The sequence below is a fragment of the Candoia aspera genome, chromosome 3 (assembly GCF_035149785.1).
Source record: "Candoia aspera isolate rCanAsp1 chromosome 3, rCanAsp1.hap2, whole genome shotgun sequence".
In the NCBI taxonomy this organism is placed as follows: domain Eukaryota; kingdom Metazoa; phylum Chordata; class Lepidosauria; order Squamata; family Boidae; genus Candoia; species Candoia aspera.
The window spans coordinates 190,218,886-190,246,885 of record NC_086155.1 but is presented as its reverse complement, the minus strand read 5'-3'; the positions used below and the strand labels follow the sequence as shown (position 1 = coordinate 190,246,885).

Here is a 28,000-nt window from a genome sequence, read left to right as displayed (position 1 = left end):
GAATATGGGAAGAGATTCAGAAGATTGAAGCTAATGAATTTTGTTTCCAGGAACAGGTATTCATTTGCTTCCATTTTCCAATATGTCTGCAGTAATACTGAAAATGCTGGCACATTATTTTAGATAGTGGAATTCAGATGATCCTAACCCTCACTGCGATGAATTGTGCTATGTTTCAAGACTAGGTTTTAAGAAACTCTAACCTGTTGACTTTATTATTTCTTCATCATGGTTTCCGTATCTCCAGACTGATCCAATTGAGTTTGTAGAAAATATTTGTGAATATATGCACATCTTTCAAAAGGAGGACCTACTGACAGGAGATCAACTACTGACTGATTATAATGCTAATGTAAGTGGAGCACATTTGTGTTTGAAAAAAGAAGTGACATGAAATTCACTCTAGAATCAACTTCTCCAATCTGGCACCATCTAGATAATATTTGAAGGCAACTCTCAGAATTCTATCAAAGCTCATAATGGCTAGGAAATCTAAACTTTGTAGATTAAAGGCAACTAGAAGGCCCCAGCTGGGGGTGGTGGGGGTGGTCTGCTCTAGAAATGTGAACACTAAGTTCAAGAAGTGCTTTGCTTAATTAGAATATTTCTATATATCTTCTGATCCAAAATGCAATGAAGTTTCTTTAAAATGCATGTCTAACGGCAATTTACATGGTGAGATTTTCTGTTGTGTAGGCAGTACACAAGTTCCTAATCAATTAGTCAGTGAGTTTCAGTGGGTTGATGATATCCCACCATCCATCCCCTAATTTTGGCTATCTGTTAAGGCATAAGAAAAAGAAGTAGGAAAGGTCAGTCTAAGAACAAAGGGGCAATTTTTCTGAGTACAAGTAAGAAATGGCTAATAGAGAATGAGTTGATTTACTCTTTTATCTTTTATATTTGCAGGTCATTGCTGATGCCCTTAATCATCTCATCCCTCAAAAAGTAAACATCTTTCTCTTATCTCCTTCCCATGAGGGACAATGTACCAAGAAAGAAAAGTGGTTTGGGACACGTTATTGTATGTTAGGTAAACTGTCCATTTGCATTATTACTGGTTTGTTAAAATCTGCTTCCAGAACTTCAAAACATCTCAATGCAAGGATTTCCCTTTTTCTTTAAATCAGAATTCAGATGTACAAATAGATGTTCTATCCGTATTTTAATGTTAGCTTTCCTATAAACACATTAATTCAGTTGTCTCCCAAAATCTGCCCATCTCTTAATTCTGTAAATCAGTTTTCCAGTTTTTTAAAATGGGCATAGTACCACAAATGGTAAGGAAAACGCATACAAAATTCACTGAATTTTCATGCAATATATCTCAAACTAATATAGAAATAATAATGCAATGCAATGCAATGAAGATGCAGTACAAATTAGAGACTTGGGAAACATAAAATTGACAGCTTCCTTCTTTTCCAAGTGGTGTTTCTGATATTAAAAGATTCCAGCTGTCCTCCAGTTGAAGTGGGGTTTGTATGCACAATTTAGAAGGCTTATAGAATTAAAATTATTTGAATTAGAGCTTGCTTGAGTCTAGCTTAAGCTAGATTCAGTGCCCCACTGAACCTAAGGCTAATGCTTATCTTGAGTATTCTCTACTAAAACATGCACTGAGCAATGACATTTTGGGCTCTGTTCGATTCACAGACATTGACCCATATTGGAGCAAGCTGTGGGACAGTGATTTCCCTCTCAATCCAGATTTACATCTGCCACAAGAAAATAAATATATAGGTTAGTACTGCAACCCCATACAGTCCTGTTTAATTAAATATTGTTCTCATTAAGCCTCTGGGTTGAACCATTAAGGCACTAAGATAGACTTCGGCAGATTTAACATCTTTTGGGGAAGCATGGACTATAGATATAGTAAATAAAGATAACAAATAAAATAATGGGCATTGAGTACATAAGCCAGAATTTTCTTTTTCTTCCCCCTGTCCTACCCCCTGCGTATATGGGGCAAGGCATTTTTCAAACTTTTTTCCCCAGCTAATCTAAACCTCAGGTTTTAATGTTTTCTGCCTGAAAATGGTGGGAAATTATGCCTGGATTTTGGCAAATGTAGTCAAAACTGTGGATGTAACTATGGATTAGAAGTTTGTATGTCTACAGATTTATACAATTTCTGAGTATCTTATGCAGCAACATAGCAGGCAACCAAGTCCATGAGTAAAGATTGTCTTCAATATAATAATTTGTAGTTTTTAATCTCCTATCTTAGCCACAGATTTCTCTGTGAAAGAATCAAGTCCTCGAGCTCCAGAATATCCCACCAAAATAATAAATGCACGTGAAGGGTGTCTATGGTACAAGGAAGACAATAAATTTGGTGTCCCCAAAGGTAAAATGTATAAATACAAATGAATCATTCATCTTAGATTACAAGTATGAGAAAGGTATAGTAAAATATCTCTTCAAGGGATTAATGTTCTTTAATTAAGTGTTCAAAGCAATCAGCACTTTGGAGAGCTCTTTGTCATAGAAAATCCCTTCTCAATGTATCCTTTGGGGAAAGGTATGTGAAAAGAGCTTAGAATAAATGCTTAACAAGGAGGTGATCTAAGGTAAATCTACACAAAGAACTGACATATTTAAAGTGCATTCAGTTCCTACAAAGTCCTGAAACAATCCTTTTGCCCAGCTGATGTTAAAACTCTGTGTCCAGGCATTGATCAGTTTTTGGGTAGTATTTACTGTTGCTCCTTGTGCAACATTGGGCATGGCGGAGGCTGTCACTGGACAAGGCCTCTTGCTTCTGTGTTTTTGTCTGTCTTTCTTCCTCTCTCTGTCTCTTCCCTTCCCCTTTCTCCATCTCTCTCTCACACACACACATACACAAACACATTGACCTGATGATCTTGGGAATGAGGATCCTCAAGCATTGTTGTTGTTGTTCGGTCATTAAGTCATGTCCAACTCTTCATGACCCCATGGACCATAGCACGCCAGGCCTTCCTGTCCTCCACTGTCTCCCGGAGTTTACTCTGATTCATGTTCATTGCATTGGTGATGCTATCTAACTGTCTCATCCTCTGCCGTCCCCTTCTCCTTTTGCCTTCAGTCTTTCCCAGCATCAGGGTCTTTTCCAGTGAGTCCTCTCTTCACATTAGGTGGCCAAAGTATTTGAGCTTCAGCTTCAGTATCCGTCCTTCCAATGAGCAGTCAGGGTTGATTTCCTGTAGGATTGACTGATTTGACCTCCTTGCAGTCCAATGGACTCTCAAGTCACCACTAAAAGTACTAGTTTCAGAAAGCACAACGTTGAGATGTTTGATGTGACTGAACAACCCTTAACTGATGTACTGTAGATCAGATTTCAGTGACTCTAAAAAAATACAGATGCATGTATATAGACAGTTGACACAAGTCTGATATTCTTATTACTTTTCCAATTTATTTATTTTTCTCCAGGATTTATCTGTTTCTACCTGGTATCACCAGTAATATTACAGTCTGCACTGAAGTAAGCAATCTTTTTTTAATTTACTGGTTTGAAATGATAAAAGATTTCATTGTTGTTATTGTTAGGTTGTAATAATACATGTGTTAGGCTTGTCTGAAGGATTTAGATTTACTTTGATGAAGCAAAGCCAAACATTCTTAAATTTAGTTCAGTTGACCATGAACCAGAATACTGTGGTTAGAAGGCTCCTTGCAGCTCTCTCTAGGCTGGATTCAGGACTGGCTGCAGTGTTCACCAAAGCTACAACACCTGAAGATGTTTCAGCACATGGAAAGGGGGTTCAGGCTGGGTGGCTTTGGGATTGCCCTCAGCACTTTCCAGAGCTACCTACCCTGGAGGACCTTTGCCAAGCAATCAGGAGGAGGTTCCAGATGGGTTAGCTTCAGTGCATGCTATGTGATTCACTGAATCTGCTGGGCCTGGAGACCCTCAGCATGCACTAAGGCATCTGAAGGCACAGAGCACCAGCAATCCTGTGGCATTTGCCAAAGTCATCCAGCCTGGAAGCCCTTTGGCCATTGCTGCAAGAGAAGGTGGATCTGCAGAACTTACCCAAGACTCCTCTCAGTTTCCTTTCTTAGTCTTTGTTAGACAAGGCTTAGAGGGGCTCTGAAGCAGGCAAGAAAGCTCCAAGAGACAGCTTCATTGGAACTTTGATGAACTGAAGCCCCCACTTCAAAGCTTTGCACTAGAATGCATAAAGGCAAGTGCAGCTGCTGTTGCTATAGTTCACATTCATTCAGTATATCTGGGAGAGAGAAAAAGCTTATAAAGTTTAAAATGTCTCTACTTTTTGGAAATGACTGGATTACCTGTTTTGCCCATTGCACTTTAAGTCTTCCAAACAGATTGTGTTGAAAGAAAATTTACAGCAAGTATGGAAGTGAAAATCTGAATTTTTAGTCTCAGTGAAAAGAACACCCACTTTTTTGTTTCTCCTTTAAGACATGAAGATATGACAACTCTGCCACTTCACTTCTGTTAATTCACTTTGTTGCATTCTTCCCTTACCCAGCATGGTGCTTTTTGATACTTTTGTAAGCATCCTCAGCCATAACCTTGCTGAACCAGCATATGAAGCCGATGTTGCTCAGTTGGAATATAAAGTGATTGCTAAAGAGCATGGCTTGACCATTCGAGTGAAAGGCTTTAACCATAAACTACCTGTGAGTGATCTTTACTTCTTCATAATCTGCTTCCGTTCCAGTGACTATGAAGGTAATAACATTTTTGATCATCACTGGAACAATGTATCTGAAATGAAAGAATAAGACGTGGAAGACTTTTACAGTTGTTACTCTTTACCTAACCCTTGGTGAAAGAGATCAGTGCCTCAAGATGGCTTACACTAAGTCAGATCTTGCTACCTTGGCTTATTGTTTGGCTAGGAATAACTCTTTCCCAGTCCTCTTATCTGAGATTCTCTAACTGGAAATTTGGATAATTAACTTCTTTAAACTCCATGCACAGGAATACTGTGATCCTCAAATGAGCTATAAAGAACCAAAATAAATATTCTTCAGATTTTCTAGTAAATATCAGCAGAGTTTCCTTTTTACTGAACTATGTAAATATCAACATTCCATCATTTTATGTTCTTATGCCATCCATCTATGTACTACTAAAAGCCTTGTGTCTGTTTGATACTTTGTAACCTTTATCTGGGCAAAATGGTGCATCATAGGACAGCAGTTTTTGAACCAAGGTACCTCAAATGGGCTAACTTACAGAATGTGTCCAAACTCTGGGACCCATGACAGGAATAGAAATTTGGCAAACTTTATGAAATATTTTATGACATAAAACATTTATGACATAATACAAAATGTCATAAACATTACCTGTGGTCAACTCCTGATGTTTGACTGGGCTCTACAGTTCAATATTGACTACTTTCAAAGCAGATATATCTCTCCCTGAATTTTAAAGAACTTTTCCAGTACATTAGAAGCTTTGCCATTCTTGAAGGCACTGAGAAATCCGGTAAGGAAATATCTCTGAAATGACCCAATGGGTCATGGATTGTCTAGTTATAGATAAAAATTAGACAATGTTTTTCTGTACCTAGTCAGCCTCCAGGACAGGACAGAGGAAAGACTTTGTGATGTCACCAGGAATGCCATATGGAAATGTTTAGCTTTGTAATTTTATTTTATTTTATTAATTAATGGATTGATTTGCATGTTTACATTTTAAGGGTGGGTTGGATTATGTTATTCTTTACTTCAAGGGGAAAATTCAGGTTTCTCAAAGTCTGTGAGACCTATTGGAGGTTTGCCTAATTTTTCCAAAATATGGCCTTACAAATATTTAAAGGCTGATATTATGACTCCCTTTAACCTTCTCTATTCCAGCTCTTTTAATTTGTCATCACAGATGCTGGATTTTAGATCCTTCACTATCCAGTATATAGATTGGTATGTTTGTGTTTGTATGTATGTATGTATATGTGTTTGTGTGTGCATGTGTATATGTATATGTGTGTGTGTGTGTGTGTGTATGTATGTACATGTGTGTGTGTGTGTGTGTGTGTATGAATGAATGATCAGGAGTTGTGAGATGTTTAATGTACACTTTTTAGTCTTTTATTTCATAAAATGCTGCTCTGCTTAAAATTTAATTTTCTTTCTAGCTGCTGTTTCAGCTGATTATCAATAATTTATCTGACCTCAAGATCACACCTTCAAACTTCCAGATGATAACAGAGCAGCTTAAAAGGTCGTATTTTAATTATCTCATCAAAGCAGATACACTGGCAAAGTGAGTGTTTTTAAGGAAACTTCCTGGAAAGAAATTGCCATGTTAGATCTCAATGGTATAAATTCAGTTCCGTAAAAGACAAATAACAACAAAATGAGTTCCAAGCTTTCGAGCTTAAAGATGTGTAATGGCGGTTGAATCCATAGATGTTCTGTGCAATCTCTAACTTTCCTCAGACTACAGGAAACATTTGGCCTTGAATTAATAAACCAGAAGATGCTCTTCAAAAATTAGAGTCAAGGCAACAAATGTGGACAGTACCTGGTCAAAAACTAGATTTGGTTTGTTTTTCATTTAATTAAAAGTATATTCAGGCAATTAGTTCTCATTAATGTGTTACTTCCTGTGTATTTAATAATCGTTTGTCGCATCAGAGGAGTCACAAATTGGTGGTAAATTTTGGAAAGGTTCTGTACAACCTTATCCAAGGTTTCAGAGTAGGCAAATGGGATCTCAGATTATGCACCTTCTGCTGTAGAGAGATAGAGGCTAAAAGTCACCAGAAATCTCCTGGTTAAGTTTATGTTCAAGAGCATCTGAGGTGTTCAATGTAGAGTAGTAGTGAAAAACCACCTATTCCTCCTAAAACAAGGAACATTTAGAGTTTAGGGAAAGTCCAATTTCACCTACATAAGGTTATCACAAGATGCTGGGGGCAGGGGAGAGTTGGCAGTTTCAATGCATGCCATGAAACTCTGCTTTTTCTTTTTTCTTCTTCTTTTCTCTTTCTAAATCATATTTCAGTTTAATTCAGAAGAGGCAGAAAAGGGAAGGCAAGTTTTTATTTTTATTTATTTTTCAAATTTCTATTACCACCCATCTCCCCCCACAAAGGGGGACTCTAGTTTTTAATGAACCCCTGAAATTGTATGTCCACGCATAAGATTTTTGTCCTCACCCCAAGATTTTTCTGGTGCAGTATTGCATAAGAGAATGCTAGATGCACTTGGAGCATATCACTAATGTGTATGATGCATATGGAGGACTGCGCTCTTGGAAGCATTTGGATGTTCCCATGCCAATTCCACTTCTACCACTTGGAGCAACTGACTAGAGAGGAAACTGTCTGTGGAGCATTTTCTCTTGCATTGGGGCCAGTAATCATGACGCACATACAGTCAGGTATTCTGATCACTTGGTTCTCTTATGAATGAGTGTCATGAGTGCCGTTGAGCTGAAGTCATCAGCGCAATGGCACACATGACAATAGCAAGGAAACAGGAGAAGGGGCTCAAGATAAGTAGCCATCAACTCACAACGACTAACGGCCAACAGACAATAACTAAACGGATCACGGAGCACACCCAAGCCATCAGCGCCAATACAACGGAGATCGCCCAGCTGACAGCAATCACCGGATGAATAGAAAACCCGATGATGGGCGATCCCGGAACGCCAGCGGGGCCTCACAACCCCTCACCCACCGGCAGGGCAACGTATTGGACAAAGGGGGGTGACGTGACCGCGAGTGAGGGGGCGCTGACCGGCGCGGGGTATTTAAACCCCGCACCGGCGCGCTCCTGTCACTCTCAGCTTTTTTCTTCCGACGCTGTAACTGCGCTGTGAATAAATCAGAGCCTGATCCATCGAACCAGTGTCTGAGTCTTATTCAGAGGCAGGCAGCGCATGACATAAAGCTGAGAGTCATAAACTCAGCCTCGCCGAGCCCCACCGGATGACAACGAGCCGCGGGAGGAATAGACGGCGAGAAGACCAGCAAGATGAAGCCGGAGCGACGCGGGCAAGGAGGGCGAGCCGCACGGCAAGAGACAGAGGAGGACCGACCAAGGCCAGAGGCACCGCGGACTCCCGGAGCCATGGACGCCCACCCCACCTGACCCGAGCCTCAGCTCCAACCCCAAGGGGAGATGGCGACGGAGGCAACCCGACCGCGGGAGGGAGCAACATGCCTTCCGAAACCAGCGGAGGACCCCGCGCCCCACATCGCACCCCAGCAACGGGCGTGGAGCGACAGCCCAACGGTGGTCAACACGGAGGAGGACGATGGAGACACCCAGCAGACGACGGAGGAAGTGGACCAGCGGCAGAGGGAGGATGAACCCCGCCAGCAACCCACCCCCGCCGACGCACCGACGGAACCGGCCCCAGCGGCGGCGCGGGCCGTGGACGAGGAGGCACGAGCTGAACTCGCGGCCATGCGGGCCCAACTGACGGAACTCCGGACCATGCTCCAGTCGCTTATGCCCCCCGCGCCACCCAATGACGTCCCCGCACAGGCCCACACCCCGAGCGAAGCACCGAACCCCCACGGGCCAGCGGAGGGTCAGCAGACGGCCCAGGCGGACGACACCACAGGCCGGGAAGCGAGAGGCAGGGCCGCGCAAAACGCCCGGGCCCCAAAGGACTTCCCCATCTTCTTCGATGGGAACCCCACGAAACTCTCGTTCTTCGTAACGAACGCCAGGGAGTTCATGGGGAGGCACGGACACTCCTACGACTCCGAAGCCGACAAGATCGCCGCCGTGGCGATCAAACTACAAGACAGGGCGGCGGACTGGTACGTCCAACTGTACGAGTCCAGCTCCCCCGCCCTCGCCACCTTCCCTGCCTTCATCAATGAGATGAAAAACTACTTCGAAGACCCCCTAGCCAAAGTAAGGGCGAAAAGCGCACTCCAAAGACTTAAACAGGGCACACGCACGGTCCCAGACTACGCCCTGGAGTTCAAAGCCCTCGCGGGGAAGGTCAGCGACTGGTCCGAGACCACCCTGCTGGAAATGTTCAAAAGGGGGCTCAATCGCGACGTTCTCCAATGGGCCCTCTACCGCGACGACCCAGAAACGCTACACAGATGGATCCACCTCGCGGGGAAAGCCGAACACGCGCACCGCACCTTCCTCATGACAACCACGGAAGACACAAACTATGCCGGCAAAAAGGTACCCGCACCACACGTGGGGATGGCCGGCCCCATATACCCAAAAAAGAAATTTGATCGGGAGCCCTGCAGGAAGTGTGGCAAACTAGGGCACAAGACGGTGGATTGCTTCGCCAACCGACCGCCGACCAGTGCGCCTAAACCCACCCCGAAAATTAGCCCCAAACCACCCAACCTGGGGCCGCCCCCTCACTGCCGAATGACCGTGGCCGCAGCGACACCAGAGGAAGGCTGGGACGCCTACTGGGGGGAAGAGGATAACGTAGACCCCGACCAGCCGGCGGGAAAAGCTCCCCGCCTGCCCTGAAACGCGTTGCGAGGCAGGCGGTGGGACAGCAGCGCGGACCACCTCGACGGAACGGCGAAAGCCCCGTAATAATGGTGGCAATCAAACTCTCTGGCGGCAACGGAGCCACCACGGCCGCGGCACTAGTGGACTCGGGGTGCTCAAAAAACCTCATCCACCCCAACCTAGTCGCCAAACTCGACCTCCACTGCTTCCCCCTCCCCACGCCGCTGGCATTCCACCAGCTGGACGGCTCTACAGCGGGAGGGAAACCAGCCACGCTGCAAACCGAGCCAGTCACCCTGCAACTGGGCACTCACATCGAATGCACATCGTTCGTCGTCACTCACATCGGATGGCCCATTGCAGTCCTGGGGATGCCATGGCTCGCGACAAACAACCCGCGCATCAACTGGGAGACCCGCACCTTCACATTCGGCGACGGCGAGTATCGGGCACCAGTTCCAGCGGGCAGAACCAACCCCACTGTAGGACGAGCGGAGGCGACTACACAGGACAACGCCGCTACCACAGCAGACCTACCGGAACAATACGCCGACTTCTCCGAGGTCTTCGGAGAGGCAGAAGCTGACCAACTACCCCCCCACCGCAAGACGGATTGCCGGATCGACCTACTGCCCGACGTCCCCTTACCTAGACCAAAGATCTACTCGATGACCCCAAAGGAGATGGCAACCCTCCGGGAGTTCATCGATAAAAACCTAGACAGGGGATTCATAGAGCCAGCATGCTCACCGGTCGGAGCCCCCGTCTTATTCCGGGAGAAGAAGACGGCTCTGCACCGACTACCGGGGCCTAAACGCGGCTTCCCTGTCCAACAAATACCCCTTACCCCTGGTGAAGGACATGCTCGCCCACCTGTCCACGGGCAAAGTCTTTTCCAAACTGGACCTTCGCGAGGCGTACTATCGCATCCGAATCAGGGAGGGGGACGAATGGAAGACTGCGTTCAACTGCCCCCTAGGCGCCTTCCAGTACAAAGTGCTGCCCTTCGGACTCGCGGGGGCCCCTGGGGTGTTCATGCAGCTCATCAATGAGGTACTGCATGAACATCTGTTCAAAGGGGTCCTGGTCTACATCGACGACGTCCTTATTTACACAAAAACGCACGAGGAACATGTGACCCTAGTCAGGCAAGTCCTCGACAAGCTCAGAAGGGCGCAGCTCTATGCCAAGCCTACAAAGTGCGAGTTTCACAAAGCGCGCCTAGACTACCTGGGGTACCGAATCTCCAGGGACGGCATAGAAATGGACCCCGCAAAAGTCGAGGCGGTGCTAAACTGGGAGCGCCCCCGCAACAGACGCCAACTCCAGAGCTTCCTCGGATTCACGAATTTTTACAGGTCATTCGCCCGGGGGTTCGCAGAGATAGCCCTCCCCCTAACGGACCTCCTCAAAACCAAAGGGGTGGGGGACACCCGACGCGCCAAGAACCCGGGCACAGTGTTGAATTGGACTCCCGCGTGCCAGACCGCATTCAACAAGCTGAAAGCGCTGTTCACCACGGAGCCAATCCTCGCGCACCCGGACCCAGAACGGCCGTTCGTGGTCCAAGCCGACGCCTCAGACTTCTCCCTGGGGGCCATCCTGCTCCAAAAGGACCCCACGGGACTCCTGAAACCATGCGCCTACCTGTCAAGGAAGTTCTCCGAGACAGAAAGGCGATGGCACGTCTGGGAGAAAGAAGCCTTCGCGGTAAAATCAGCGCTAGAGACATGGCGACACCTACTCGAGGGAGCCACCCAACCATTCGAGGTCTGGACCGACCACCGGAACCTCGAGGCCCTACGAACGCCCAGACGCCTTAGCCCAAAACAGGTCCGATGGGCCCAATTCTTCAGCCGCTTTAATTTCCAGCTGAAGTTCATGCCGGGCAAAAAGAACTTCCTGGCCGACGCCCTCTCCCGACTGCCCCAAGATGAAGAGCCCGCCCCAGACACCATTGGGACGGTCCTATCCGCCTCGCAACTGGGGATGGCCGTGACCACCCGAAGCGGCGCTCGGAGGCAGCTCGACTCTACGGCGCAGCCGACGGCGGGACAACCTGCGACCGGAAGAAGCCAACCGCAACTACCAGGGGGAATGCGCACGGACCTCGCCGCCGCCTCAAAACTGACCCCTGGTTCCTGGCAAACCCCGACAAGGTAACGATGGCACAAGACCTGGCATGGGGGAAAGGCAGAATCTATGTCCCGGACTCGCAACGCCAGGCGATCTTGCATAGGTCACACGACGCCAAACAAGCGGGACACTTTGGGTTCCTCAAGACCCTACACCTAACACGGCATCAATTCTGGTGGCCCGCGCTCAGGCGAGACGTAAAAGCATACGTAGCGTCCTGCCCAACATGCGCTAGGGCCAAACGGGCACCAGGCAAACCCGCGGGGCTATTACAACGGGTGGAAGAACCCTCCCGCCCATGGGAGGAAATCTCTATGGATTTTATAGTGGACCTCCCACCCAGCCAGAAGAAAACGGCCATTTGGGTGGTGAAGGACTACTTCTCAAAGCAGGCCCACTTCATCCCCTGCACGTCGGTCCCATCCGCACAACAGCTAGCCAAACTCTTCCTCATCCACGTGTACAGGCTACACGGATGTCCCGCACGTGTGGTGACCGACAGGGGCACACAGTTCACCTCCAAATTCTGGCGGGCCTTCCTAAAGCTGACGGGGACCCAACAGGCCCTATCTACGGCTTGGCACCCCCAGACGGACGGAGCCACAGAGGTTCTTAATGCCACCTTAGAGCAATTCATACGCTCATATACTAACTATCACCAAGACGACTGGGCTGAACTGCTCCCATTCGCCGAAGTCGCATACAACAACGCCGTCCACACGAGCACGGGGAAAACTCCGTTCGAAGTAGTCTCGGGGCGCGACTTCGTCCCCATACTGGAGCTACCTCAACCCCCGGAACCCCAGATGGACGCTAGCAACTGGGGACGGAAGATCGCGGAATCATGGCCAATAATCACGGCGGCGCTGAAGGATGCACAGGCAGCCTACAAAGAGCAGGCCGACAAGCACCGGCGCCAACAACCGACGTTCCAAGCGGGGGATATGGCCTACCTATCCACCAAGTTCCTAAAGTCACCCCAACCCTCGAAAAAGCTGGGGCCTAAGTACATCGGGCCGTTCCGAGTCACCCAAATAGTGAACCCGGTAGCAATACGCTTGGACCTGCCACACAACCTACGGAGACTCCACCCGGTGTTCCACACCAGCCTCCTGAAACCGGCAACCACCTCTCGATGGCACCCAAGCACGCCACAGCCCTCACCAGTGATGATCGACGGGCAACACCACTTCGAGATAAGGGACATACTCGACTCCCGCAAGCAACGAGGAACTCTACACTACCTGGTCAGGTGGAAACACTTCCCCCACCCGGAATGGGTGGCGGCGCACAACGTTAACGCGCCTGACCTGACCAGAGCATTTCACCGGGCATACCCCGACAAGCCACAACCAAGGTCAGCAAGCCGTCCCCTGCAAAACCCCCCCCGCAGGCCCCCCCCGCCTCCCGTGCCCCAAGGGAAAGGGCCCCCCCAAGCCCGCGACTTGGGTGGACCTCCCCCCCCGGGACTCACTCCCCCCGCCCCGGGCCCACGAGGCGGTGACAAGCGTTCGCCAGCACCCTCCCCCCGCCCCCCGGCCGCGGGGGAGTGGCAAGCAAGTCAACAGGGCAACCTGGGGGCAACGCCCAGGGGCTATAACAAAGGCGACGCACTTTAAAAAAAAAAAAAAAAAAAGAAGGGCCCTACCTGGAGCTGATAAGCACCCGACCAGCCACGCCTCTCTCCTCGCCGAACTGAGCCAAACAAACAGGGTGTGGCTGGAGCATGCGCACGCCAGGATGTGACCCGGGCATGCGCACTATGGACACACCCTGGGAAGGCACGTGGTAGAGGGAGGAGCAAAGGGAGGGGCAACAACTACTCCGGCGGGAATTTCGAAAAAAAAAAAAAAAAAAAAAGTGCCGTTTGACAGCTCCACCGGGAAAAAAAAAAAAAAAAAAACCAGAAAACCAGGGGGGAGCACTATTCGGACAGGGGGCAGTATGTCATGAGTGCCGTTGAGCTGAAGTCATCAGCGCAATGGCACACATGACAATAGCAAGGAAACAGGAGAAGGGGCTCAAGATAAGTAGCCATCAACTCACAACGACTAACGGCCAACAGACAATAACTAAACGGATCACGGAGCACACCCAAGCCATCAGCGCCAATACAACGGAGATCGCCCAGCTGACAGCAATCACCGGATGAATAGAAAACCCGATGATGGGCGATCCCGGAACGCCAGCGGGGCCTCACAACCCCTCACCGACCGGCAGGGCAACGTATTGGACAAAGGGGGGTGACGTGACCGCGAGTGAGGGGGCGCTGACCGGCGCGGGGTATTTAAACCCCGCACCGGCGCGCTCCTGTCACTCTCAGCTTTTTTCTTCCGACGCTGTAACTGCGCTGTGAATAAATCAGAGCCTGATCCATCGAACCAGTGTCTGAGTATTATTCAGAGGCAGGCAGCGCATGACAATGAGCTGCTGTTCACATCCAGAGGTTCCAGATGTGAGATGGTGGGGCAGCAGGAGAGAAGTGGAACCAAAGAAGCAATCTTGTCCCAATTCCTAACTTAATGACATGTGAATGGAGTTAGATTATTGTGATGCTTCTGATCTTTTCATTGTTATAAAGACTAAGATTCCAGAATTAAACCTTTCTCATTAACACATGATTACTGATCCATCTTCATTTTGGGATTTACAGAGACATACGACTATCAATACTGGAGCATGGCAGGTGGTCATTAATAGAGAAATATGAAACTTTGATTAATGGTATTTCTATAGAATCCCTAACAAAATTTGTGAATACTTTCAAATCAAACCTGTGGATAGAAGGACTCGTCCAAGGAAACTTCACAGAAAATGTGAGTACAAAGTCCACTTAGATATGGGGTGGTGAAGGTCATCAGCTAGTACCATGAGTTAGGGCTTCCTAACTTTTAGACCCTTTTACAACCTATAGAGTCTACTAGGTATTTATGAAATGATAATTGTAATAAATATTATAGAATATATTTTCCTATATAGCATTATTAATTTACTGATGTTTTACCATTGTTAGTTTTACATTGTTGCTATGTGATATTATGTGGACATGGTATATCAAGGCAAACACTGATAAATAATAAAGCTTCTGAGAAATGAAATTTTGCTTTCATAGAGAGAAAAAGTTTAACCGATGTACGACTTGAACTTGAGTTGAATACACGTTCTGGTGATTGGCAGTACTATGGAAATGTTTTGGCACTGCATTCTATTTTTTTTTTAAACTTCCTTTTCTAACTTACAAACTTGGGATTTCATGGTGGTCTCTGATCCAAGTACTAACCAGGCCCAAAAAGTGTTGAATATTGGGACAAAATCACTTTGCCTAATTTTTTTCACAATTTGTCTCTTAGGAGTCAAAGCAGTTCATGAATTATATCTCTGAGTGAGTATTTTGATTTGATTCTCAATACTGAATAAAAGACAGAGTTCTTTGCAAGAACTATATGGTAGCTAGTGTTATTTTGATAACACTAAAATATAATTTGCACTGGAAACCTAATTCTTTATAGTTACCAGCCTTTTTAGTATGCATTTAGTACAGTTGTGTTGTATTAAATAGTTTAACCACGCCTGCATTTTCTATTCATTATTATAGTGTTTGTTTAAATCTCTCTATTTATTTTTAAAATTATTTTCTACCAATGTTATATTAATCACTAAAAAAAGGTTTGAAATTCCAGTCTTTTCAAACTGTAAATATTATTAAGCATTATTTGATGTTGTCTTGCATTCATTTTGCCCAAGTTGCTTATCAGAACGTCCAGCATAATTTTCATATTATTAGTGAAGCCATTTATTGTTTCCATGTGCTTATACTGTACATCAGCAAAGTAGATTCCACCATAGCAGGGTGCCTTGCTGGGTGTACAGTATAAGTCTCAATCAGCAGCTGTACCACATTTATTAGTCAGAAGAGATGGTACAGTCACCCCACTCTGATATTTGGAAGCAAGGAGACCCCTCCCTTTGTAGAACTTCAAAGGGGCATTCTGAAAAATGTTTTGAGATAAAGCACACCTTTGATTATGACCTTTGTCAGAGGACATAGCAATGCAGCTGTGGGGCAGGGTCATTTGAAGACTGATATGGGCCAGGAGACAGGGCCCAACAGAGCAAGTGGAGAACTGGTTTCTGCTGCCAGTATACCTGAAGCTTCAGATTGCATACAGGAAACCCCAAGCACCCTCTCAGTCCTTAAGAGTGACAGCAGGTCAAAAGCCAGAGTACTGAAAGATGCAGAAGCATGAGACTGCAGGAAAATGCAGTCATTCTTCCTTGGGAATAGAAACTTAGGGAGTTAGAATTGCTGCTGAATAAACAGCAGATTTCTGAAATTATAAATACAGCCTGCAGCCTGAGCTCTATAGCTTGCCACTGGAAAATGACCCACTGCTAGAAATAACATACCATTCTGTGTCCTCTGCTAGAACCCTTGCCTTGTGCCCAAGACTACTTAGAGCCGAACTGGTTTGTATTTTTCTGCTGCCTTGGCTGACCCTTGGACTTACAATACGCCTCACCTCTGCCGCATTCCTTGGTTGCATTTTCAAAGGAAAGCTGAACAAGTTTTGTGTCCCTACCAATGCACTGACTCTTTGGCAGGAATAAGATACTTTCAAGGTCCTACAGATCCCTACACCATGGGATGCCATGATTATCTACCTGCTAGTCAAATAAATGACTCTTCAAAGAGCATAATCTGGGAGTCAAACTGCATTTTTGGGGGGAGGATTTAGGATGAAGAATTATTTTTTCCATATTAGCTGCTTTGTTACTTGTTTTTTGGTCTCTCTCTCTCTCCAGGAAATTGAATTTCCATCCTCTAATACACCCATGTCCTATTCAGTTTCGAGTGACGGAACTGCCTAATACTCACATCCTATGTAAAGTGAAATCTCTTCACATTGGGGATGCAAACACTGATGTCACGGTCTATTACCAGGTATTGTGAATTTCATAACAGGATCTGAAATGTACGTTAAGCTATATAATTATTTATATCAATTTATTTTGCTTGTTAAGCTGTTTTGTCCTGTGCCAATTTTTAAAAATTGTATCTGTACTTTGTTATTCATGTCTTTTAGCCATAAATAAAAAATATTATATGCAAATAATGTGATCATACAATGATTTCTCCTATCTATGACTCTATACTAAAGCTTGAGTTTTTAATGAGAAAACTATTAGCATCATGACAGTCACATTTTTACTGCTTCCTTCATCCTATCCCACATTTCTTATTCCATTTTATTTTTTCTTTTTATCATCTACACACTGTTATTTAATCCACATTATTTCTGTCAACACATACTTCTTGCAAAGAAGGGGAGACGGTGAAATATAAAAATCTGGAATATGAAAACTGATTGTTTCTTCAAACTAGCAACGCCTCCCAAATATGCAAGATTTGTTATGTGCTAGATGAAAAATAAATTACCTTGAGAGCAGGAGCAATGGAGGCTACAGTGAATATGGTTACAGAAATAGAGGTCATCAAATTTCCCTGATGAATATCTGGTATTCAGTTCCGTTTCCCTTACCTCAAGGGCCTTCCTTGAGTAGAGAAAAGAACTTCATGTTACAGAAGTGTGAAAGAATTAAAGCAGGAGACTCTTTATAGCAAGTTATGCCTGTCTTAATTTTCCTTAGGAGAAATGAAGCAGGAATCATTGTATTGTTTAAATTTTGGTCCATCTCTTGGGTCTATACTTTTGTGGACCAACCTTTATCTCTTCATCCTTCCCTTCAAATGTTTTAGATTATCCATTTGAAATGTTGGCAAACAGAAGGATAAATGCCAACCTAAGTAGATAGACAAAAAGGAAACATGGTATATATATTTAAGCCAATATCTAGGTCTCAATATGCTTTGTGGGAAAACGTCTTCTTGAGATTCATTGGGGGATAGATTTTGGAATAAAGTATATGCACAACCTATTTCTTTCTTTGCCATATGTTGGAAACAGCTGCCAGAGAGGGCACAGGGAGCCACAAAACACTGTTTATTAGGAAGCAAACTGGAAATCACTCATCTTGCCTGTTAGGATGTTCTCTACAATCCCACCTTAACTGTCTCATTCTGAGCATGTAGTCACCCTCCCAAAAAAGTACACTCGACTATAGGAATCAGAACCATACTTAAGAATAAATATCTACGACTGCTTGAAGCAATGTCATTTTTAAATTAAAACTATTATTTAAAAAAGAAGGAAACACATGGGACATGGAGCCTTGTGAACCCTGAGTGCCAGAAAGGCAAAAGAAGCAAGTGGAGGAAGTGATTTCAAGCATATAATGACATATAATAATATAATGACACATAATGGGACCCCAGGATGATACGGAGCCGATCAAGTGGCTGATCTGATTGTGTTTGTGGCTGCCGTGGGGGGGGGGGGTTGATGAGTTTTTGTATTGTGGATTTTGATTCTGTAAGCCACCTGGAGTTACTGTGTGTGTTGGACAGCCATATAAATTTGTTAATTAATTAATTAAGGAAAGGGTAAAAAATGAGTAATTTGAATGACTGATTGTCAAACAGGGCATCCAGGGTGGGAGCTGTGGAAAAAGATACGATGGTGATAGAAACCATGTAATCAAGACCCCCACCTCTTTTTTACATGTATTGTCTGCAAAAGGTAGGGCTTTTGTCAAACATTTATGGCCACCAATGTGACTTTTTCAACCTGCCCCATGGATGCTTCTTGACATCCCTGCTGTCAAACACTACCAGTGTTTTTTTCTCCTAAGCTCACCCTTCAAATGGGCAACCGGAGCAGTACAGGCAAAAAATAAAGTTTGACCAAGCTGATTGGCAGCTTTCGTGATCTCGAGTCCTGGGGTTCTTTAGCAAATTGGTAGGGCAAGAGCATCTTAAAAGCATTATTACAATATACCTTCATTTCATTTTGATACCATCATGTACCTAGACAAATCATTAACCTACTGTTGACTAAATTTTTAGACTGGTGCTAAGAAATTGAAAGACTATTCACTCACAGAACTGCTTGTGGTAAGTTGTAATGTTTGTAACTTTAAAAGCCAATGCCTGAGTTTGATCTTTCTGCCCCCTCTTTTCTTCCTGTCCCAGTGTGCATAATCTTTAATGTATAGGCCGATGGACTGTTGTATTTTTTCAATTGCCTTGTACACTCTTTCACAACCTCTTAGTTGTGATTAAAAATTGTCATTGTCATCACCATCATCATCATCATCATCATCATCATCCCTCTAATTCTAAATATTATAGAAGATCTGTATTAGTCTGTGGTGGAAAAAAATTAGGAGTCTGGTAGCATTTTTTCCTACTAGCAAGTTTTATTAAAAGGGATAAAGTGAGCTGCAGCTCACTTCATCAGATGCATCTGAAGCTTAATCCTTTTAATAAAATTTGTTAGTTAGCAAAGGTGCTACCAGATTCCTCATCTAATTCTAGGTGTGTTTCAGAAGGAAGCCATTATTGCAAAACTTTCAACAACTGCTCACCTTTTTAAGAAAAAAAAAATTGTGCACTGACATATATAGTTTGCTGAATGTGTGGGTTAAGCAAAATATTTAACATCTAAATCTGTGGAATTTCAGATGCACATGGAGGAGCCATGCTTTGATTTCCTGAGGACCAAGAATACACTGGGGTGAGTTTTCCACTTCTAGTCTTGCTGGAAGTGCCTGATCATATATGAGGGTTTTCACTAGGATTTTTTTCTTCTTTCTTGCTCCCTGTACCTTGTTATTTAAATGTAAACATACAGAGCAACCTTTTATATTAAGCGTGACCTATTTCTGTATTTTTGGAAGATCTTTCATTCTCCAGATATTTTTCATATTCCCCAGACCTTTGGGGGCAAAAAAAAGAAATCAGGATCTAGGCTTAGAATATAATTGGCAGCAATTAAGAATAAATGTTTTAAAGCATAAATGGGCAATCTGTAGCCATGTAAGTCATTTCAAAAGCTGGCAAATTTTCTGGGCAGGAAAAAATTGAAAAAAGTGGGAAAAGGAAGGAAGGGAGGGAGGGAGGGAAGGAGGCAGGGACACACATAGTAGAACTTTTTCATAAACTTAGTGGGAAAACCCCAAACAAAGAGTTATTAATTAGGAAACACAATGTGAGATAACCTAATTGTTCCCTTCCTAAACTGTAATCTATGCATGTTTACTCAAAAATAAGTTCATCTGAATTCATTGGTTTTCAACAACTAATAAATCTATAAAGCATTTCCCTACCTTCTGCTCTTCAGATATGCTAGGGTTGAAAGCCCCACAATTCCTAGATAGCATGATCAAACTGGGAATTCTGGGGATTACAATTGCAATAAATCTGAAGGGTAGCAAATAGGGGAAGATTGGAGGTTTGGACTGAAGACTTGCTACTATTGTCATTCTTTATTAATCTATTAAGCAGTTGCAATTCTGTTAAACAATTAAATTTGATTTGGTTAAGTCAGTCATGGCAATCAATGTCATGAGGACTATATGTGTGCCTTGGTGCAATTCTAAGCACCTCATGCTAATGGTAGGCACTTTCCTGATAGTCACTGTTTTAAAAGCAAAGAAAGAGAATATTTTTTAAAATAGGAGAAAACAGAGGGAAAAAGGCAGGAAAAAAATCCCATCACTTTGGTTTTGGGTTTACCCACCATCCATCTATGACTTAGGTCCTTAATGAACAAGTTTACCAATCTGTATATTAAACCAAAATAAACAAGTACCTATCAGAATGTTTTATAATCTGGTACCTTCAGATGTTTGATGTTGGTCATCCCAACTGGCAGCTCTGAGTCGCAGTCTCAATGGGGATGATCTAACATTGGAGGAAGAATCCAGGGGTAGCTGGACTTAACCCCACTGATGGAGTGGGCCATCACTGTCTCTTTCTTCTCCCTTGTAATGCATCGAGGAAGTAGAAAGGCTTCAATTAAGTCACTAGTTCAAAGCTGTAACTCTAATAAGCCGCTGAATATTTGCTTCCATGAAGTTTCAACAAGTATACAGAAGGATGGGTTTAATTGGATAGCTATATATACAAATACACCCTAATTAATAGTCTGCATAAAATGACTTCTGACTCTGGAATACTTTTCTGTTCTTTTGGTTTAGCTACCATGTCTACCCTGCTACAAGAAATACTTCTGGGATCCTGGGTTTTTCTGTTACTGTAACAACACAGGCAACCAAATATAAGTAAGTCTCTTTTTTTCACAGCAAGTAAAGTTTATATTATTGTTTCCATCTGAGAGCTTTGTGAGTTCAGAGACTTTTAATAGCTAAACATTCTTGAAAAACTCTGACATGTTTAAAACTGCTAATTCTCCATTACAAATGTTTCTGCTGCTTTCTTGTAAAGCTTTGAGAAGCTTAATGTATTTGCTGAGATATGTTTTCAAAACAAGCCTACCCATATAAATTGTCTGTCCTATAAGAGACAGGAATGCCTACCAAATTTATGGTCCAGATCCAGGTACATTAAAATGAAAGTAGTTGATTCATAGCAGTTACTAACATAAGCCCCACTGCCTTAACTGAACTTTAGCTGGATTAGGATCTTTTTAGAAATGAACATTGGCTTTAGAATAATGTGAGCTAATACAGTCCTACAGTTTATATATTACATTGGAATATACATCTCAGGCTTATTTTTTTTACATCATTATTTTATAGAATCTGGGGTAGCATGTTTCCATGTTATCTACATTAAGACCAAGTATGTTGCAAGAAGCATTAATTTGAATTAGAGAGAAGGCAAATCTTTCTGAGAAAATTCACTACTATTATCAACAATTTCTTTAAATAAAGAAGCAGCTTTATTTGTGCATAAATGCGTATGCATATATACAGAGACAGAGATATATACACATATGTCCTTTGAAGGATAGCACAGGGTTTTTAAAATAAACGCTTCATGAGGCAAGGAAGCTGAAAATTCACCAGAAAAGGACAGACATAGAAATGATTAGTGTTTAGAAACCTGCTAAATTGCAGCCTTAGACAGATTGCTTTCAAATATGCAAACTGGGTCCTATTAAGAACAGAAGTGGTGCCAAGGACTCTCTTAAAACTTGTCAAGAAGAAGAAACAAGCAAATAATTGTTGGTCCTCTAACAGCTGGATATTATTTTTCCAAAAGTAAACTAAAACTTTGTTCTATATTTAGTTAGAAAGATCCCAGGGTAGGTAGAAATCTTTCTTTCAAAAATTATCAGCAGTCTTTTGCCTAAACTAGAATTCCAAATTCAGATTAATATCTATTCCCCTTCCCTCCACTTCCCCCCCCCCACAAAAAAGCTATTCAATCATCTTATCAGACTTGATTATTTTATTATATTCCCTGAATATGTCACCCAGGCAGAAAGCTATGGGTTTGCCTCAACATTTTATTGCAGGCAAATTGTGTTAAAAACCTCCTGTAAAAGAGGGGTTGGCAGGGGCTGCATTTAATATTTTGGGGGAAAGTGAGGGCTCCCACAGATGGGACCACATTAGACTTATTTATTTGATATAAGTCCTGCCCTAACAAAATGCAGCATCCTTCAACAACCGAAAAGTTAAAAAACATAAATTGATTAATTTTAATTATGAAAGAGATGCATCTTTACAGATTTTCCTAATGCTGAGAGAGTGAGGGCCAGTTACAGCTCTCACAGTCTGTTATGTAGCCTGAATGTACTGGGAAAATGCTAGAAAGATGGCTTAGTTCATAATGGAAGTGATGGCCTTTTAATTCTCAGGCCAAAAATACTTGGGGCTTTAACAATTGCTTAGGGTATGACTGATGGATGACAGTGCAGATCCTTTCATACAAATAATCCCTTCCTGCAGTTAAAATGTGCCATAGCAAATGTCAGTTCATTTTTGCTAAAACTGTTACAACACACACAATATTAAATTCAAGAATGAATTGAATCAGCTTGATATTTATTATAATTGACCAATTACCTTGTCTTCTTTCTGCTGCCTTGTCCCAGTACAGTTCTGCATTCAGTGCTGTAAATTAAACAGCGCAGCATATCTGATGCTGTCATGGCTGTTGAAGTTATTTGTGAATTTACTCTTATGAAAATGATATTTCATGGACAAATATACCCTGGATGTTTTGATGGAAAATAAAAGATGAGTAACCAGCTTAGTAGAGATGGTCAAGATAGTTCTGTGCCTTCCCAATAAAGGGAAAGAATAATTTCACTGGTGAAAATTGCTGAAACCTAGCCTTTGATCAGTGTCTGATGCCCATCATGGCTTACCTCCTAGAATACCATTGGACCACTTAAATTCAACCAATGCTAAACCATTGCCTGGCTTCCAATCTCTTTCAGATTCACTACTATGTGAGCTTATTGGTTTATAAGGGTGGTAAGGAATCTAGTTTTTAGCATTCCATGACTGAGGAGACAAACAGTTGGTGGCAGTCAACAGAACCTTGACCAGCTCTGGGTTATGTGAAAGGCAGTTGTTCAGCCACCACTAAAATCCAGAGCTGGACCTAAACAAGGTTAAATACTGCACAGGTAGCATTAAGTACCTTGGAGACCACCAGGTTATGAAGTATTTCAATTAATAAATATTACATCTTTTATTTATTGTTTTAGCTCTGAATTTGTTGACAAAAAAATAGAAGAATTCTTTGCACACTTTGAGAAAAAACTCCACAATTTGTCTGAAGAAGAATTTCTTGCTCAGGTATAGATGATATAAATGTATGATTTACATTACAAAAAGGCAACCTTACGATCTCCAGATATTTTGAACCACAAATCTCATTAATCTTCATTTAATTAATGTCAAGGGGTGGTAGGAGCTGTAGTTCAAAACATCTTGAGGATGTCAAGTTACTTGTCCCCAATTTAAATAACATATTATTTTCAAGGAATTTGTAGCAGTCATGATGGTTACCTGCTAAATGGCCCTACTCATATGATGCAGTTAAGTGAGTCATGGGTAGTGATGGTAAGCATGTCATAAAAACTCTCCAATCTGCACCAATTATTGAGTTAAATTTAATCCCAAACTGATCCTGTTCATAGGTATTTGTTGACTCTCCTATTCTGAGGTTGATACAATGTCCTAGAGAGGACATTTATAAATTCTATTTATAGCACAGGAATGATGGCTTTATCACAGTATGTACCCATTCTTTTCTTTATTGTGAGATTAGAGAAAGAGAGAAAGAGAAAGAGAGAGAGGGAGAATATATATTCTGTTTTTAAATTTGCAAGGCCACCCAGAATCGTTTTTGGAGCTGGGTCGCCTAGCAGTTGGCTAAATGAATAAATAAAATATTTTCTTTTGCAAACGGTAAGGAACAGTATGTTTCACAGGTCTCTGCTCTAATCAAACTTAAGCGAACCGATGACTCCCATCTTGGAGAAGAGGTGGACAGAAACTGGAATGAAGTGATTACTCAGCAATACGTCTTTGACAGACTTGCCCGAGAGGTAGTAAATGAAAAGTATTACTGGTTTCATTCTTTCAATATTGGTAAAGCTTCATCAGATATCTATGCAAATATTCATATAGGCATGTATACTTTCAGACAGACTTTTTATAATTAAACCATAAAGGCAACCTGATTCACAAACCAGCAAAAATGGAAAATTGAGACACTTTGTTCTGCTGGCCTGAAGGGACAAAACTGGAGTTTAATAAGTGGTTCTCTACAAATGGTGAAGGCATGGTAAAATGGAAAGATATGAGATCTAAGCTTCTTAAAACCATGTTCTTGGAGAAAAATACACAACTCATCACAAGTGTCAACGAACAGCTTGTTTTCCACATGAATATTATCTCATTGTAGGTCATGTGTGAGACAGCTGCAAATGAAGCCTTCAAAATCTCAAAAAGTGGTTAATGGGAAAAAATCTTAAATGCAGCCATCACTGCTGTATCTTTTTTTAGTCAGGAAGAGTGAAAATAAACATCTAGCCTGCCTTTCTACTCTTAACCCAGAAGAGACTCTTCTGACCCATTATACTTCTAATCCTCACACGTCTCTTTTTTCCTCTTTTTTTGTATGTCAAAACTATGCATTCATGAGAGGCACTTCTCAAGCGATAGGGTATGGCAAGTATATAAGGCTGCAGCAACTGTTGCAGAGAGCAGTCTCAAAAGACAATTCCTGTACCAGGAATGTGTGTGTGTAGTGTTCTTCGATTATTCAGATTACAGGTTTTTATTAGGGAAGAGTCCCTAAGTGGGCATGCCTTAAAGCATACACTGAAGCATAAGAAAGAGATTGATTGTAGTATTCAAAAGGTGAAATAGAACTCTTTTTTAATAGCAGGTTTCACTTCTGATATAATGTCATTATTAAATAACTTAAGGTTTCATCTTTCTTCCACCATGAAATTCCAAATAAGATACATGAAGCTCACAGGCATCTCCCATTCAGGATCTGACTGATCCAAATCTTTCAACTTCACTAAATTCACATAATACTGTTTTGGACCTCTTTCCTCATCAACAGCAGACAAAGCTTGATCGGCTTCCTTTTTTTCAGTCCAAAGGAGAATGAGAGCTTCCTTTTGACTGAAAAAAAAAAGATGGCTGAAAGATGGAAGGTAAGGAACTTCAAAGAGGCAGAAGGACAAATCTGCTTCAGTCCCACCCCATACCACCATTTGGCCAACCTCCCTCCTGCTATGATACATGATATAACAACAGAATGTATACATTGAATCCTGCTATTATGGAAAGGCTTATATGTCTTTTTAGTTCTACATTTTTTGCTGTATCTTGTAAGTTTGATACTGTATTTCAAGAGTTTGTTAAGAATAAACAGCAGCAAGAATGCTGCAATTATTTCTGGACTACAGGTAATACTCACTTAACAACCATTCGTTTAATGATGATTTGAACTTATGATGGTGCTAAAAAAACTTACGACTGGTCCTCACACTTATGACCATTGCAGCATCCCCGCAGTCACATGATCATGATTTGGGTGCTTGGCAACTGGTTTGCATTTATGACCATTGCAGCATCACGTGCTCATGTGATCGCCATTTTTGACCTTCCCAGTTGGCTTCTGGCAAGCAAGATCAATGGGGAACCATATGATTTGCTTAACAGCCACATGGTTTACTTAATGCCTGTGGTGATTCGCTTAACAACTGCCACAAAAAAGGTTGTAAAATTGGGTCAGATTCACTTAATGACCACTTTGCTTAGCAACCAAAATTCCAGTCTCAATTATGGTTGTTAAGCAAGGACTACCTGTATAGTGGGGCCACAGTGGCTCAGTGGTTAAGACACTGAGTCAGAGGACCATTAAGTTTGGCAGCTCAGCAATTCAAAACCAGAGAGCACAAGCCATGTGGCGGAGTGAGCTCCTATCAACTTGTCCCAGCTCCTGCTAACCTAGCAGTTCAAAAGCATGCAAATGCAAGTAGATAAATAGGTACCACTTCAGTGGGAAAATAATAGGGACATGAAAGGAGCTCCTTCAGGCATCCCCTGGGCAACAGTGATGTCACTAGCAAATCCTTTCAATACAGAAGCACCTTGGTAGGTGCTTCTGACACACACACACACAGACAAAAACCTGTATAGTACCTCAAATAAGTCTGGAAAATGTGAATGATGAATTGTGGAATTCTTTCCCACCAATGGTAGAAGGTCCTTACACACGTGAAACTTGCATACAGGATGAAAACTAGTCTTTGATTCTTTTCCATGATGTAATTACATTTAACTTTTCATACACATTGTGCCAAAATCTGCTTTGCAATTTCTCAGGATGTTCCCGCACCCTCTTATTTTGTTTTATCATCTTCTCTGGGTGCTGAATAATTTCTTTCACACTTTTTTTGAACAGTGTGTTACTTTATTGTTCAGGGTGGTGGGGGATGCTGCAGATGATATTACTCCTTTCTGTTACTTGTACTCTTGACCGCCTCACAATTAAATAAGTACAAGAGGAATTAAACAAAGTTCTCTTTTCCTTGGAAAATAATTTGCTTTTAAATTTATTTCAGTCCAATTGAATGAGAAATAGGGGTGAGGAAAAGAGATTAGGAGTGCTGATGTTGATTTTATACTTATTAAGTTGGTCTCTATAAAAAATATGCCACTTCAGAGTCATGTGCTTTGGAATAAAGTGGTTTCCAATTACACTATTTTAAAAAATCAGTAATTTAACACCCCTCCTTTATATAAGACCACAAGCAAGAACAAGCAACAGTGTAATAAAACCAACAAATGTTGCTAACTTTCAAAAGAGTTTTCGACACGGTAGCAAGATTAACCTGTTATAGACGAAACAGGCTAAAGTATTACAGCAACTTCAAGACCAAGAGCAAATCTGTGAATGCTTATGATTTTTTTTTTTTTGTGAATTACAGATCCAGCTTCTCTTTCATCATATATCCATATTTGCCAACTAAAGAATACAATTTATGCATCTACTAAAGTGGACTCAACTCCACAAGTCAACAGCAGGTGGCAGCACCTAAACTTTGGTTGATCTTTAAAAAATTAAGCAGTACTTGGATGGAGACTGTCATAAATCCCAGGGGAGTGGGTTAGCCCGGTAGCTGAAAAGGGAGGAGGAGGGAGGAGGAGGAGAGAGGAGAAGGAGACACTTCCATATTGTCTGCTTTACCAAACCCTATCAATGCTAGTCACTTCCTGGAAACCTATGCTAAAGAAGGTCTTGTGAGATTGCCATCTCAAACTTAGTGCAGATTATACACACAATCATATTGAGGTTAGGTTCCATCGGCAGCAGTTAACTGTTCTAGTTAGCACAAATTGGTAGCACTGGAGTGGGGAGAGTATTTCCTTTTTCAAGTACTACTCCATGCTGTGTGAAAATCTCATTGCTGAGGACTTCCTGGCTTCCTTTTTCCTGTAAAATAAATAGTAAAAAAAAAAAAACTTTCTGGACTTTTGATTAAAGCATTTTCTTCTTGTATAAAGTAAATAACAAAAGCGAATCAAAGTGGTTATACTGTAAAATTTGGATATCTTTACTTGGTGATTCTAAGGAATTCTGTTCTCTGGCTTATAGATCGTAGCACTGAAAAGCCTTACTAGAACCCAGTTGGTTGAGTGGTTCCTACATTTCAGAAAAAAGCACAAGAGAGTTTTGAGCATCCATGTAAGTATTTCCAAAAACAAAATCTCTCTCTCTCTCTCTCTCATATTCTCCCTTATGGATGATTCAGCCTGGGAAAACAATGCCATACCTTTTAAATGGTAACATTTGTAATTTTAGAAAGGGACTCTTTCTTTGAAGGTTTTGCTCTCTGGTGTTACTTGGAAGCAATATTGTGAGAGGGGTTAGAGAACAGGAATTAGGCCTCCCATACTTCTTTTTTGCATAGCATCTACAGTACATTGTCTACATCTCCCCCTTAGGTGTGATTTATTAGCTAAGCCTGCAGAAAGGAATACGCAGGTTACCCTGCTTATGTGAAGGTGGTGTGTTTAATCAGTTCTGCTT

General features: G+C 42.6%; 1 protein-coding gene across 1 annotated transcript in view; it reads left to right on the top strand.

The window, feature by feature from the left end:
- LOC134495020 (nardilysin-like) overlaps positions 1 to 28,000 on the top strand; it is a 55,423-nt gene that overhangs the window by 25,920 nt on the left and 1,503 nt on the right. Inside the window, exons 14-30 of the mRNA XM_063300265.1 lie at positions 2 to 56; positions 248 to 352; positions 910 to 1,033; positions 1,657 to 1,743; positions 2,234 to 2,353; positions 3,424 to 3,475; positions 4,491 to 4,641; positions 6,108 to 6,235; positions 14,216 to 14,378; positions 14,913 to 14,944; positions 16,366 to 16,504; positions 18,527 to 18,574; positions 19,144 to 19,196; positions 20,662 to 20,745; positions 23,148 to 23,238; positions 23,877 to 23,993; positions 27,566 to 27,655. Coding sequence (XP_063156335.1) covers positions 2 to 56; positions 248 to 352; positions 910 to 1,033; positions 1,657 to 1,743; positions 2,234 to 2,353; positions 3,424 to 3,475; positions 4,491 to 4,641; positions 6,108 to 6,235; positions 14,216 to 14,378; positions 14,913 to 14,944; positions 16,366 to 16,504; positions 18,527 to 18,574; positions 19,144 to 19,196; positions 20,662 to 20,745; positions 23,148 to 23,238; positions 23,877 to 23,993; positions 27,566 to 27,655 — 1,639 coding nt within the window. The remainder of the gene's footprint in view (position 1; positions 57 to 247; positions 353 to 909; positions 1,034 to 1,656; positions 1,744 to 2,233; positions 2,354 to 3,423; positions 3,476 to 4,490; positions 4,642 to 6,107; positions 6,236 to 14,215; positions 14,379 to 14,912; positions 14,945 to 16,365; positions 16,505 to 18,526; positions 18,575 to 19,143; positions 19,197 to 20,661; positions 20,746 to 23,147; positions 23,239 to 23,876; positions 23,994 to 27,565; positions 27,656 to 28,000) is intronic.